This window comes from Fonsecaea pedrosoi (assembly GCF_000835455.1).
Source record: "Fonsecaea pedrosoi CBS 271.37 unplaced genomic scaffold supercont1.4, whole genome shotgun sequence".
Classification (NCBI taxonomy): Eukaryota; Fungi; Ascomycota; class Eurotiomycetes; order Chaetothyriales; family Herpotrichiellaceae; genus Fonsecaea; species Fonsecaea pedrosoi.
In genome coordinates, this window is record NW_013550612.1 from 2,681,645 (window position 1) to 2,695,762 (window position 14,118).

Below are 14,118 nucleotides of genomic sequence, written 5' to 3' on the forward strand. Positions count from 1 at the left end.
CATCGACAATTGTCGTTTCTCCGTCCTAGCGTCCTCTTAGTGGATAGAAGCTGTATCCTCTTTTGGTAAGTAGAGACGGATGACGGAAGCCGGATCACGCACACACACACCCCTGGTGCGTGGTTCGCCCCTCAAACGCACGTAACGGGGTCATGGGGAAGGAATATCTCGCCACGCTACACTACGACCTACTCGGTATGAGGCTTGCTTGAGCAAGGGTCGAAGTCGATCCTGGGATTCATTCGCTCCATGATACAGGACATGTTCGTCTCTCGAACTCTGAGCTTAGAATCGTCTGACGGGTTTAGCATGTGCAACGGGAGGATGAAGTCTCGTTCACGGCCCTTACGCACGAGAGAAGATTACACAGACATTTGCCTAAACATTCTCTACCTAATCCTAGAAAAAGAGAGAGATCAAGGTAGGCGATGGACTAGCCCCTAAACAGACTGTGGGCCGTCAACGAGCTTCTCTCAGCTGAGCGATGAAGCCGGTGCACACCACACAAAAGTGTCCAAGGCCAAAAAAATACACTTTTGTCCGTGGGGTTTTGAATTCTGCAATTTCCTATAATGGAAATATGTTGATTGGGAAGCTATCGTGTAGCTGCATCTAGCATACATCCGATCTGGTGGTTCTCCAAAGTGTCTGTCTTGTGTCCTCGAATCGCAAAACTGCATTGACTCAAGACGGAAGTCAGAAGCACCTTGGGAGGTGAACCAAGGCCTGTGACCGTCGCACATCTCTCCCTCTATCCCTCCCCCTGTCGACCGGATCCCGTCTCATCCGTACGAACGAGGACCGAGCACGCGCTGTGCATTTCGGGACATACATCCTATCCTAGTCAGTCCAGCACCAGCACCAGCACTACTTGTGCTTCTGCATCCATCCTCATCCCCATGTCACGATACCTCCTTTGTGCATTTGCTATATTTCCTGAACGGGCAACAGCTCCAACTTGTCGGTTCATGAAAAGTGGTTGTGCTGGTCAAACACGGCAACCACATTGCTGGATCAAGTAGTTTGACCTGGAATGTCAGCTGCTTCAGGGGTACGAGGTGGGCTCAGTCAGTCTGTCACTCTCGGTTCCTAGGTTCTCGGCGCTTTTTTGTCCTCGAACTATATTGGGAAATTTGTCGGTGCGTCGTCCCGAGGACAGATGCAAGGAGGTAGGTGAGACGAGGCGGCGAGGCCTGGACGGACGGGTGTGTGGGTGAGTGGTAAAAGTATATAAGTATACGACTCTTGTGCACTCGATGTTGAGTCGAGTCGAGTCGAGTCGACAGACAGCGCTGGACAGACAGACAGATACTTCTACTCGTAGTCCTTTACTCGCACAGAACATCTACTCGTTTCAGTTCCAAGGGCACTCTACAGACATACATACCTTGGTGGCACTGGACGAGGTCATCTATCCATCTAGGCGTACTCACCTTTGCCACATTCTTTATTCTCGAACGCGGAGGGACATGAGAATGTTTCGATATACACATCCACATACTGTAGGTATTGCACGAACCTCTACCGCCAGTCGGTCGGCTGGCTGGCTGGCTGGCTGGCTGGTTAGGAGGCTGGCAAACCAAGAGTCGCTTGAGCCAGACAGTGTACACAGGTAGAGCATCAGGCTGTCACTGGCTGTGGGAAGGAGATGATACCCGAACCGACGAATGAGATCCCAGTCACAGTCGACAAGTGTGGAGACCAGCACGCCTCGTGGTTCCGGTTTTGATTCGAACCTGTAATTTACCCGTTGAGGTAAAAGCTCTGGTGTACGTTTTTCGCCACTGAAATAGTTATTCGTACGGGAGAGGCTGTCTTGCAATTTCCAAGGGGATCGTCGACATGTCAATCATTCATTGGGCACGATATCACACGCTTCAATACAGGGATGTAGATTCACACCCTCCCGACTACGACTGCTGCAGTATCAAGGCGGGGGTTTGACCAGTAAGTAAAGATTCCACAAAACGCGGACTCAGTGGTGACAGGGAATGCATATCATTTGCGTGACGGACCCTGGGCTGTGAGGAAGCCAAAGTCGCAACCAAGATGTGCCTGGTTGACTTCACGCTCGTAGAGGCCCCGATACCCTCTCCGACCAACTCGGTCCACCCACGGCTCGGGGTTGTTGGGCGTCTTTCCCCCAGAACCACCAGAAGGCAAGGTATCCCGGGATCGCGCTTTACGTTCGGCGATACGCCAGGCGATCTCGCCCTCTTCCACCTCGAGGAGCAACGTCCTATTCTCGACGTCGCAAATGATCTTGTCCCCCGTCTGCACGACGCCAAAGACCGAGTTCAGGTCCGCGGACTCGGGCGATATGTGCAGGATGATCGTGCCACCGGCAGTCCCGCTCATTCGTCCGTCACTGATTCGCAACATGTCCGTCACGCCTTGTTTGCCTAGTTTTTGAGGTATAGGTATTAGTCCGGCCTCGGGCATGCCAGGATTTCCCACGGGTCCGATGCTCTTGAGCACCAGGATCGAGTTCTCGTCAACCTCCAGATCTGGGGAGTCGATGCGTTGAGCCATGTCTGCAGTGTTTTCAAAGACGCAGGCCGAGCCGCGGTGGTGCAAGAGTTTCCGGTCCTTTGAGGCCGAGGCTTTCATCACAGCGCCTTGGGGGCAGATGTTGCCGTGCAAGACGACCAAACTCGAGCTAGGGTAGAGTGGGTCTTCGAGAGGCCGGACGATCTGCTTGGAGTATTGGAATGATTTGAAGGGAGTGGTGTCGAGAAGCTCACCTAGTGTCTGGCCAGAGTAAGTCTTCGCGTTGAGATGTAACAACGGCCGTAAGGTATGCATCAAGGCCAACATGCCACCTGCATTGTGGAAGTCGGTCATGTAATTGTCGCCGCTGGGCTTCAGGTCCACCAGCAACGGGGTCTTCCTCCCAATCTCGTCAAAGGTGTTGAGGTCAATAGTGCCCGCTACTTTCGGGTGTCGGTTGATAATGGCCAGGAGATGCACTACAGCATTCGTGCTTCCACCAATGGCCTGAAGAACGGTGATTGCATTAAGAAAGCTTTCCCGGGTGAGGAGATCTTGTGGCCTCATGCCGTCCTTGGTAAGCATGGCCACTGCGTTCCGCCCGGCTTGCTCGGCGACTCTCAGCCTGGCCGAGCTCACGGCTGCAGCTGTGGCACCAGATTTGAGTTCAAGCAGTCCCAAGCCTGCAGTCACACAAGCCATGGTCGATGCCGTGCCCATGACTCCGCATGTGCCTCCTGTGGGCGCCAATTCCTCGTTGACGGACATGATGTCTTCCAAGTCGACGCCACCCGCTCGATACTTTGCCCAGTAGCTTCGGCAGTCTGTGCAGGCCCCGACCCTGACCCCTTCTACCGAACCGGGCATCATGGGGCCAGTGATGAGAGGAATGACTGGCTTGTTCGCGGAGATACCGCCCATCAACTGAGCCGGAACGGTTTTGTCACACCCGCCTATCATGACCACTGCGTCTACCGGCTGGGCCTTGATCATCTCTTCCGTGTCCATACTCATCAAGTTCCTGAGATACATGCTGGTCGGACTGGCAAAACTCTCGTGTATACTGATGGTCGGGAAATCGACGGGCAGACCCCCGGAGGCCAAAACACCCCGTTTGACCGCTTCAATAAGTTGTGGAACATTAGAATGGCAAGGATTGAATGACGAGTAGGTGTTGATGACCCCGATGATGGGTGAGGAGAGTGCCGAGTCGGAATATCCCAGGGCCTTGATAAAGACTTTTCTGAGGAACAGCGAGAAATGGGCGTCGCCGTATGAAGTCAGTCCAGAGCGAAGGCCTGACGTCGAGGTAATGGGCTGAGATAGATCATAGTCCTTGGATATTGAGCTGCCGCTGTCTCCGTTTTGCGTGGCTGTCGTTGAAGTGTGGTTAGTTGTCGCCATGATCACCGATTCACATATCACTTATGATAGTTTTCACCTCGATCACTTCAAAATTATGGCTTTCAGGGATTTGTCGAGATAGGACGAAAGAAGTAGCCACATCCTCAATGAGTGGTCATCACAACGCACTCTATTGGAGAAATTGTAGTCTTGCGCAAGACAGAGTCGGAGGAAGGCCGGCTCGACCCTCTCGGGAGAATTGTCACCGATCGAGCGCCGAGAACCCATTGATTCACTGGCTATGAGAATTGGGGTTGGTTATTTCTTACCCCAGAGTCAGTAGGAGGGGAATAGATTGTTGTAAGAGTCTTGAAGCGTCTCCCGACGGCTCTCGGAAGTTCCGTTGACCTCGTCGCTTGTATAGCCTATTTCCATTTGTTCTGTTGCCCTTGAGTCGCTGTTCTGCAGGTGAGCCCGTGGGCGTGAGTGAGCCGAATTAGGAATTATTTCTCGGTACAAACACCGATGATGCCGAGTACTAGTTAGTAATTTAGCCAACAATTGTCTGATGACGCCATAACTTAGCTCATGACTCAAACCCCTCGAATCAACCCTACCTCAGACAACTTCATCTTTATATATTTTTTGATAGAAATGTCCTTCAACAATCACCCAGCACTGCCGGGGTAGCTCGTAAGTTCCTGTTCCCAGCTCATCACAGCTGAAGCAGCCATCCTAACAACTACTTCAGAATCGGTAGAGCGTGTGGCTCTTAGCAAAGACCAACCTCAAGGTTGCGGGTTCGAGTCCCGCCTTCGGCTCAATTCCGTCGAGAATGGTGAATCCCATTCATCAACAATTTTTTCTCCTTTTTGTTTTTTTTGGTTTTTTTTTGTTATTTTTTTTTTCCTCTTCGTACTTGCTCTTTCGATTTTCTGAACCCTTGAATACTAGGTAGTTTAGCCAGCGAGCCACAAAAAAGTAAGAACCATAGTCTCACGAGAAAAGGCAATAAAGAATTCACTATTAACTCGGAGGTGCCCATTATTCCAAGGGCCATTCATTCTGTCCTTAGGCATAATGGCATCCTATCCTCATCAATAACATCAGTGATATTTGATTCAAGCGGCTGCCTCATCGCCACCGGATGACTACCTAAAATCCGAGAGGGCGTCCACTCGCTATCAGACTGTGCCATGTCTTCTAGGGGTTCGCCAGGTATTTATTGTGTGCGCCCTGGGTAAGTCTAGAGATTTCGCTGGCGCACGAAAACGTAGCTCGTCCTCTCTGACTCGGTCGTCTTTAGTCTACCTACCTACCTACCTACCTCTATTGATCACCTAGGCATGATTTCACATAGCTACTGTAGGTACGTAGTGATTTCGTACTATGTTCCTCTGGCTCTAGCGACACCAGGTTGAGATTTGGCCCTATTTTTCCTATCATGTGTCGTTGTGTCAGGACTTGTACAAGAACTTACACGTAAAAAAACCTTTCAGGATTTCCCATGGGGGTACAACGCAAGGCTTTGTTTTTGACCTTTGAGAACCACCAGTGGGAAAATGACACTTTTTGTACAAATACATACATAGTCAATGCCTGTTGATCCGGTATGATTGACCCGGGACAACGACGGCCCCAATACTTGACTCGAGTCTCATTGGTCATAATCCCCGATGGGAGGATCTGGACAAGAGTCATTCATCAAGGACACCAGCCTTTCCACGTTCTTCCCCGTTCCCCAATATTTGTCGCCCAAACTCGATCTCTTTCCAGGCATGGGATGGGGACGAGATTCTTCTCCCTTGTCTCATCCTCAGACACTTCGATTCTCGTAATGGACTTGTATAGACTTTGTCTGGATGATGGCTTTTGCACTGTCATCGTCCCGGTCCTTGTCGTCGGTCATGTCATGGTGGTTCCTCCAGCTATTGTCGACCCCGACGGGTCTTCCACCTTCAACCAACACACCCATGCGGTACCCCGTGTCACCGTCGTCAAAGCCGTGGTAGTTTTGTGATTTTGGTCGGGGACGGGTGCTGTTGCCGCTTCGTTGGCCGCCTAGGATGTATGTCGGGCCCCGGCCCGCCGAGTTGGCGTTGTTGCTCCTCCCGGCAGAGCTGGCGCCCAGCAAATTGGGAGCAACCACTTGGACAAAGTATTTCAGGGTCGGAATGCATGCGCACATGATGAGGAGGTTGGCTTCGATGCAACTGATGGAGTCACTCAGCAAAGAGGTCTCGACAAATCCTCGGCATTGGACTAGGGCAGGAGGTCGAAAATACTTACATTCCCACGAGAACGGGTCCGCCAGGCCAGGGAGCATCGAGTGTGCCAAAGTCTCGAATGAGGAGGTAGAGCCGGACAATAGATGTCACAACGGTTCTGTTAACCCAAAAGGATTTGTCAGTATCGGCGCACCCAGACCGCACCGCAGGAAGAGGACAGAGATTGTGTGGAACCAAGCAAAGGGACACGGCCGTACACTGAGCCAAGGCCGAAAAGGAAGAAAAGGCCAGCTTTCTTCGCTCGAGAGAGATGGAGGCCAATGACCATGGGAATTGGGATCAAAAAGACCATGACGTCGGTGACGATTCCGAAGGCCGCGATCGACCTGTATACAGCTTGCAAGTTGATGCAAGATCCTCCTGTGACGGTGATGTCCCACGATTTCCGGATGGGGTTGCAGCCAAAAGCCAGAGCGAGGAGCAGCCCGATATTGGACCCAACAGTGACGGCCATGGTGAACCAGATGCTCCATATGTACCATTTTTGCCGGTTGCCCAATTTCAGGAAAAATATGAGGAGAACCATCTTTGAGAGCATCGTTGGAACTATGTAGATCATCGGCTGGATGTACGCCGAATACTAACTTTGCCGTCAGTAAAAAGGAAAGCATCTTGACCTCTGTAGAGGAGCAGTACCTTTACGAACTCGGCAAAACTGGCAATTGGCATCTCCCAGGCGTGTATTGCGGCTTCTTTTCGAATGAGGCCTCCTAGCATGTAGGTCAATCCCTGTCAAGCTTGACTGATCAACAGACATCCACTCACTTATTATCATGATCTGCAAGACCACTGTTAGTGCCTATATCAACATCGCGTCAGTCTCATGTATGAGGGTAAGAGTAGTCGACCTGATCAAGAGGTGATTCCTCTCTTGATGCTACATTGCACCACATCGGACGGTGGTTTTGGGCGGCCACAAAACGTCCAGGAAAACTTGGGAAAGAGGCATGACGAGACGCACCCAAGCAAGAATCACCAGATCTACCCTTGAAGTCAGCACCAGATGGCGAATAGACTAAGCCAGCAGAACGTGAGTTTGTTTCAACGTACAATCGTCAAGGCCGAGAGCGTGGAAGAGGCGCAGTCTGACATAGATGCGTTGAGCCAGAAACAGGAGAGCCAGGAACATTCCGATTCCGGCGATGATGTATATCGCCGGGAGTGATCGTCTCTGGGGATTTTCAAAGTCGACTACATAGCCCTCGGGTGGGTGGATGGCGACGAGAACTCCATTGACCATCGCCATGGCTGATATCAGGGCGCTTTGGCAAGAATACCTGTGGTTGAAGAGATGTGACAGTTGTCGGGTTCATGAGTCCCCAGGCTGGGAGGCCTGGTCTCTAAATGTGCATTGAGCGTCCCATCTAGTGTCAAGGGTTCCGCTTCCTTGGACAGGAAAAGGAGCCTGCCATTGGCATATGACTGGAGGTCAAGACCTGGAGTGCAGTGACCCCAGCTCACCTCGTGTTCGATGGGGGCCTGTCACGGTAGGGGGTTGCTGTTTTCCAGTTTTACTTACTTGGTAGGGGCACACAATATGGCTGGGATCATTTTACGTACTCGTAGTCTTGGAGTTGGCCTTTGGAGACTTGGACTGCACCGTCGCTCCCCCAAGACGGGGAAGCAATGTACTGACTCTGCCAGGCACTAGACCAGTACGCCACGAGCTGCACGAGGCGTGCCAGGTGCCCCTTAGTCTTCACTTCGCCGCCGCCGTACTGTTACCTCGTACATAGCGAGGAATTGTAAATCAAATCCACCTCTGTTTTACCTCGGTGCTCTTTCTGCGTGGAACGACTGCTGTTACAGAACGACAAGGCAATAACGTCCAATAGTCTTAGTAGATCTTCTGATAGTCTCGGGGCGGTTTGACCCATAAGCATAGTAAGTGAGTGTACATGTCGTTTCCACCAGATCCCTGGTTACCGGAGAATGCCTGGGAAGGATCGTACTCTCGGGAATGAGGGCAGAGTATTCTGTATACGAGGTAGAGCTTCTGTGGACTGGTAGAGACCTAAATATGACTTTCCACGACAAACACATATGGGAATCTGACATCCCAACAATGTCCGTTCCGTCCGTTGTATTCTAGTCTTTGGTGGCCGCTGGAATCCCCCCCTGCAGGACAGTCAGAAGAATTTTGTCAAATACCCACGAGAACGGGCCTTGGGCTAGCGGTGAGGACAAGAAAGCATTTCCTTGTTGTTTTTCTATAGCATCAAGTCACAGGATGCGACTCGGGCTCTGACGAGAAAGTTTGTACTAGTAGTGCATTTTCCTCTTGACTCCTTCTTTCCCCCTTTTGGTGAGGAGAATACAAATCCTGCCAGTGCCCGTGGGTAGCCTGGATTGAACTCCTTGACGCCAGTTTATTCTGTGATCAACAGTCCGCAGCCTATGAGATTTAGCTCAAACTTTAGCTCTCGTATTACTGACCTTGAAGCTGGTCGAAGGGGAGATTAGCCATGACGGTAGCACTGGCAAGGTGGTGATAGTGCCTTGTACGGAGTAAACCACCAGTCTCACAGACCTTTATCTTGGCGTCGATCCTTGACCGTACCTGCCAAGGCATGGACGAAGCCCGGCTACGAGTCGTAAAAGATATCAAGTACCGCTGGATCAAGTCAAGCGCCAGGTGTACTTGGATCGGTCGGCTGTGCATAGCATTATAGGTATATCCTGGACCACCTGCGCAGCCGTATGCTTCACATGGTTCATCGCTTCTGCTAGGTATTCGGGCATCCCACAAGGAGGAGTTCGTGGGCATGGCTTTTGGTGGGAGAACAGGTTGCATAGGTGGGCGTCACTTTGACGAGTCCACGTGGTGACGTTGATCTCGAGACGTTGATCAACAAACTCGGTACAATTAGCTCTTGGGTATTCCAGATGCCGGAATCCGTGTTGCGACCGCACTAACCAGGAGTGCCAGGCACATCCCAGGCAGTGCCTAAGACAAATGTTGCTAGACAAGGTCTGTGGCCACGTTTTGGTACAAACTAGTGCCTTTGCTGTTGACTTAGACTTTTACACTGTTACATACTGCCAGTGGCCGGAACAAAGTAATTCCCCTGCGACCGATATTCTTGGCATGATATCGTCCTTCCCCTGGTCCCACGAACTCACACTACACATGGACTATCGAATGAGAGAGACCTCGGGCCCACGTCCCCAAAACCGGGAAGGAATGGCGTCACGGTGTGGACGAGGTTCATATGCCCGAGAAAGGCTCGGTCGAGCCAAACCCTTAGGTAAAGGATTCAACGCACAACAGAGCAAGCAGCAGAGCAAGGATCAGAGCACCCTACTCGGTAGTCGTGCCTGGTTGCCGCCACCGTCTTTGTCCCAACCTTTTTGTTCGGCCCTACAGATCTTCACTACTCTCGCATTCAGCAGTTCGGGGCCGTCGTGGCGTGGCTAACTACAAAAAACCGCAGAAACTACACAGGACTGTGTACAAATACGTGGGAGACAGGCATCATAAGTGCGCAATCTCTCTGCCCCCACTGCAGGCCTGCAAGAAACGACCTCTGACCTACTTGGCACGGCCAAGTGCTTTATACTGTCTTGCATTGTTGCTGCTTCCTGTCAAAAACCGGCACCATCGGAGATACGAAGGCCGAGGACAAGGGAGCGATTATTGCATTGAGGCCCTTGGAAATACTTAGACGAAATCATGTTTCTCCTCCAACAGTCCAGAGCACTTAAGCGATGGCAAGCTATAACACTCCTTGTGATGAACAAGGTATGAGGCTTCGGCAAGACCGACTCATCGGCTTCAAGGGTGGAGCTAAATGCGCTTGTGGAAGTGCTGTGGCTCCTCCTTACATTTGTACCGAGTACATTGCCATGGGACTTCCTATCAGGCGTCCTTTGATCGGTCCGAGTATTCTGTGGCAGTTCATACATAGTACATTGGTTTTCCAGCTTCTGCAAGACGAACTCCAGCATCGACTTTGTGGCCGTCGGGATTTGGTCGTTCTCATCACTCTCAACCCTTGAACGACTATACGCGCCACGATGGTTCGAACGTTTTTCAGGACTGCCAGATTAGCGGTGGTGCTATCAGCTTGCCTGTTGGTGTCTGCGCAAGCCGACGAACTAGACCTCTCTGCGCCAATCGAGGTATTGGACAGCTCGCCGCCGATCGAGGAATTGGAAATCTCCGCGACAACCGACAGCGTCTCGACACAGAGTGTTTCATTCAATGGTGTAAGTCCAGAAACCTCCGTCTGTCACCACACCATCAATTCACCCTGTGTGGATGGATGGTGGTTCATTTCCCACCTACTGAAGAGTCACCAAGCCGACGTCGACATTCACTGGTGTTGATCAGTTGATGGTAGCTGCTATGCCCTGATGAAGCTTGTAACAACTTTCATCAGAAGTAAAGGGACTAACAAGTGACACAGTGCTCTGCCCTCTCGAGCGCAGGTCTTCGTTCTCTGCTGCTCTATCCCTCCGACCCCGCCTATGCCTCACGCGAGGCATCTTACTGGTCACCAATCGCCGCGTTGGGACCACAATGTATCATTCAGCCACGAAGCACGGCCGACGTCTCCAAAGTGGTAAAAGCCTTGGCCAGGGCAAAGGCCAAGTTCGCAGTTCGCAGTGGCGGGCATGTTCTGTGGGCTGGCGGAAGCGACATCAAAGACGGCGTGACAATTGACTTGGGCCTCATGACAGCTGTGACTTACAATTCTCAGACCAAGATCGTTTCCATTCAACCTGGTCCAAGATGGGGAGACGTCTATAACACCCTCGCACCACTTGGAGTCACCGTTACTGGCGGCCGTGATGCTGGTGTTGGGATCGGAGGGTTCTTGACTGGTGGTGGCCTCTCATTTTTGTCGGGCCGGAATGGATTGGCCTGCGACCAGGTGGTCAGGTTCGAAGTTGTCCTTGCTGATGGACGGATTGTCCACGCTGATTATACTTCGAATCGGGATCTCTGGAAGGCGTTGAAAGGAGGCTGGGCGAATTATGGCATCGTTACCCGGTTTGACGTTACAAGTACGCCTCTTACGACTGCCTGGGGAGGCTTCAACCTTCATGACAAGTCGGTCGGCCCTCAAGTCACAACGGCTCTAGTCAACTTCATCAACAATCTTCGCCAAACTCCGGACAACGCCCATCTTGCCCTAGCAGCTTACAACTCCTTTATCCCCGGGGAAACTTCAATCGGGACCTTTGCCATAAATACCCTTGGGGTGGAGAATGCGACTGCTCTCAGGGAGATTCTCCAGGTGCCGGCTATCGCGCGGGACCTGGATTTCCTTACCCTCGGCGAGATCGGAGAGAAATTCAAGGATCCAAGCGATGACCGGTGAGTTTTTCCCTCCAACCTCGCTGTTGTTCCGTAACATAGGATATTGTTTGATGAACGTTGCTAACCGATCTAGCGTTATCTGGCACACCCTCACCTTCAACAACGACGTCAACATCGCAAACAAAGCCCTCGCGCTGCACGATGAACTGGTCGCAAGGTTAAAATCCACCCTTGGTGCCGATAAATTCAACTCCCAATGTGTTCTACAGCCCTTGCCCTCGCTCTTTGCCGAGATCGGAGCTAGACAAGGCGGCAACGTACTCGGCCTGGACTCGGTGAACAGGAACTCGATTCTATGGGTCGGCAGTGTCGGCTTCCAGAACGCAGCATATCAACAGGCTGCCCACGATGCGGTCTCAGCGTACGCACGTAACCTCGAGTCATACGCGCAATCAAGGAATGGCAACGTGGCATTCAGGTACATCAACTATGCCGACAAGGACCAGAATCCTCTAAAGTCGTACGGGTCGACCAACGTCAATTTCATCAAGAGAGTGGCCACCAAGTATGATCCGACCGGCGTGTTCCAGAAGCAGGTGCCTGGGAGCTTCAAGGTCTCGGCAATATAACACGCCACTAAATGAGTCTCTCGATAAAAGAATATCATATCCACTAACTATACAATAATGTAATGCCTGATGCGAGAGGCGGAGCGACAGATTGCGGGCGGCAGCAGGGAATGTGATACACGTGAGAGAATCACGGCGCACAAAAGCTGTGTAGCATCGGATCGCGTTTTGAGCAACATCTTCATTTTTTCATGAGTGTTTGGATTTTGACTTGTTGGGCATATAATTACATAGAATAGAATATACAAAGACCTTGGAGACGGATAGATGAATCAGATTTCTTTGCTGCCATGCATATTGTCGAGGACACTTCAAAGATGGTCTTGTCCTGCTGACCACTGACAGGCCCATGAGCGTTACCTTGATAATTCTACCTAGGGATGCAAGTTATTAATTCAAGTCACGCAAGCGTCGGTCCGCGTTGCGGGATCAAGATGCGGGGAACCGCCCAGGTTGCCAGGCCAAGATGGGCAACATCGGCAGGTGGTGAGAGTCAGGCGACACGCTTCATTTCATCTCATCATCTATTATGACTTCACTTCATTGACATCCCCTGGCCCTTTTCAGCCTGTAAACCCTCAAGCTTGTCGTCTCCCTGTACCCACCCTTTGGCCCTCCACAGAAGAACGATGGCCACCTCGTCGTCGACGCAAAACACCCCCGCCGTAGGTATCCTCTCGATAGGTGACATGGGCATGGGGGTTGCCCGGCTTCTCCGCCATCACAATTACACCGTCTACACGGTCGCCAAAGGTAGAAGGCAAGTGCTTTCAGATTCTCACTCAGATGACATTGGACTCTTTGCTGAACAACCCTCAAGTCAACATACTCTTGACCGGATCAAGTCGTCGCAGATCACCTCCTTGGAATCGGACGAACAGCTCGTGGCCGAGGCGGACATTATCCTGAGTATCGTGCCTCCTCGGGATGCCATAGCGACGGCTCGAAGGGCGCTGGAAGCCTGCCGCTCGCAGACGGCGATCAAGAGGCGCAGCGAACGACGAGGCACCACGGCTGTGTCGCAGGCGCCGAGTCTAACGTACATCGACATGAATGCCATTAGTCCCAAGACGGCCCGATCCATCGCCTCCATGTTCTCGACACCATCGACTCCTGCCTCGCCCCGAAGACTGTCCATCTCGCGCACATTCTCCTTTCACCCGAAGAAAGAATCCGAGCCAGAGTTGGACCCGATCCCGATCGACTTCCTCGACGGCGGCATCATCGGGGCCCCTCCATCACTCAAACCGGACCAGACCTGGAAGAAGCCGTCGATCGTCGTGTCCGGGCCCAAACACGCCGACCTCCTGACTCCCGCGATGATTGAGCTGATGAACATGCGGATTGTCGGCCCCAAGATCGGCACCGCGTCGGCGCTGAAGTCGTGTTTCGCTGCTTTGACCAAGGGCATGACGGCGCTTTCGATCCTGTCCTTCACCACGGCCCAGACGTGCGGCGTGCTCAAGGAACTCCAGGCACACCTGCAGGAATTCAGTCCGCAGCTGCTCGCCTTCGCTCAGGGAGGCCTGGTGAGCATGCCGCCCAAGGCGTACCGCTGGGTGGAAGAGATGCGGCAGATCAACGAGACGTTTGCCGAGGAAGGCGGATTTACCAACGCCGTCCTCTCCCCCTCCCCCTCTTCCCACAACGGATCCGACCACGACAATCACGCCCGTCACCAATCCCCCAACGGCACCCTCATCGGCGGTACCGGCAACGGCAACGGCCACGGCCAGCGTGGGACGGCAGGCGTCTTTGAAGGCATCGCCGACGTGTACAACTTGATCGCAAACGACACCGTCCTGGGCGACGAACGCGTCGAGCGTCGCAAACGCGGCACCAACCCCGAGGACGTGGCCGAGTGCGTCAGAGACGGCATCGCCAAGAAGAAAAGGAAGTTGGCAGGTGACGAGTCCGAGTTGGAAGTCGCCTGGAGGGGCAGCTGGGGCGCTTGAGAGCCCAGCAACAAGACTTTGAAGTCCTACCCCCAGGCTTCGTCTGACCCTTATAACCTTACCTAGCTACATAGGTTCAGAGTGAGTACCGCCCCCCTTTATCGATATCGCCATCGACACCCATCTACCTGAGAAAGGGGGGGGGG

The 14,118-nt window shown here is 52.5% G+C and overlaps 4 protein-coding genes across 4 annotated transcripts; 2 read left to right on the forward strand and 2 right to left on the reverse strand.

Annotated features, from left to right (window-relative positions):
- Positions 1-1,998: 1,998 nt before the first annotated feature.
- On the reverse strand, positions 1,999-3,894 carry Z517_06770 (dihydroxy-acid dehydratase; the record flags this gene model as incomplete). Its single annotated transcript, XM_013428509.1, has 1 exon — positions 1,999-3,894. The coding sequence occupies one exon, from the start codon at positions 3,892-3,894 to the stop codon at positions 1,999-2,001; it is 1,896 nt and encodes a 631-aa protein (XP_013283963.1).
- A 1,756-nt stretch (positions 3,895-5,650) lies between these two features.
- Z517_06771 (uncharacterized protein) lies at positions 5,651-7,368 on the reverse strand (the record flags this gene model as incomplete). Its single annotated transcript, XM_013428510.1, has 6 exons — positions 5,651-6,047; positions 6,124-6,219; positions 6,320-6,702; positions 6,759-6,851; positions 7,075-7,103; positions 7,173-7,368. 6 exons carry the CDS (start codon positions 7,366-7,368, stop codon positions 5,651-5,653), a joined length of 1,194 nt encoding a protein of 397 aa, XP_013283964.1.
- A 2,771-nt stretch (positions 7,369-10,139) lies between these two features.
- Positions 10,140-12,017, forward strand: Z517_06772 (uncharacterized protein; the record flags this gene model as incomplete). The annotated part of the gene is made up of 3 exons (XM_013428511.1): positions 10,140-10,331; positions 10,532-11,445; positions 11,522-12,017. The coding sequence occupies 3 exons, from the start codon at positions 10,140-10,142 to the stop codon at positions 12,015-12,017; spliced, it is 1,602 nt and encodes a 533-aa protein (XP_013283965.1).
- A 629-nt stretch (positions 12,018-12,646) lies between these two features.
- Positions 12,647-13,972, forward strand: Z517_06773 (uncharacterized protein; the record flags this gene model as incomplete). The annotated part of the gene is made up of 1 exon (XM_013428512.1): positions 12,647-13,972. One exon carries the CDS (start codon positions 12,647-12,649, stop codon positions 13,970-13,972), a length of 1,326 nt encoding a protein of 441 aa, XP_013283966.1.
- Positions 13,973-14,118: the final 146 nt, after the last annotated feature.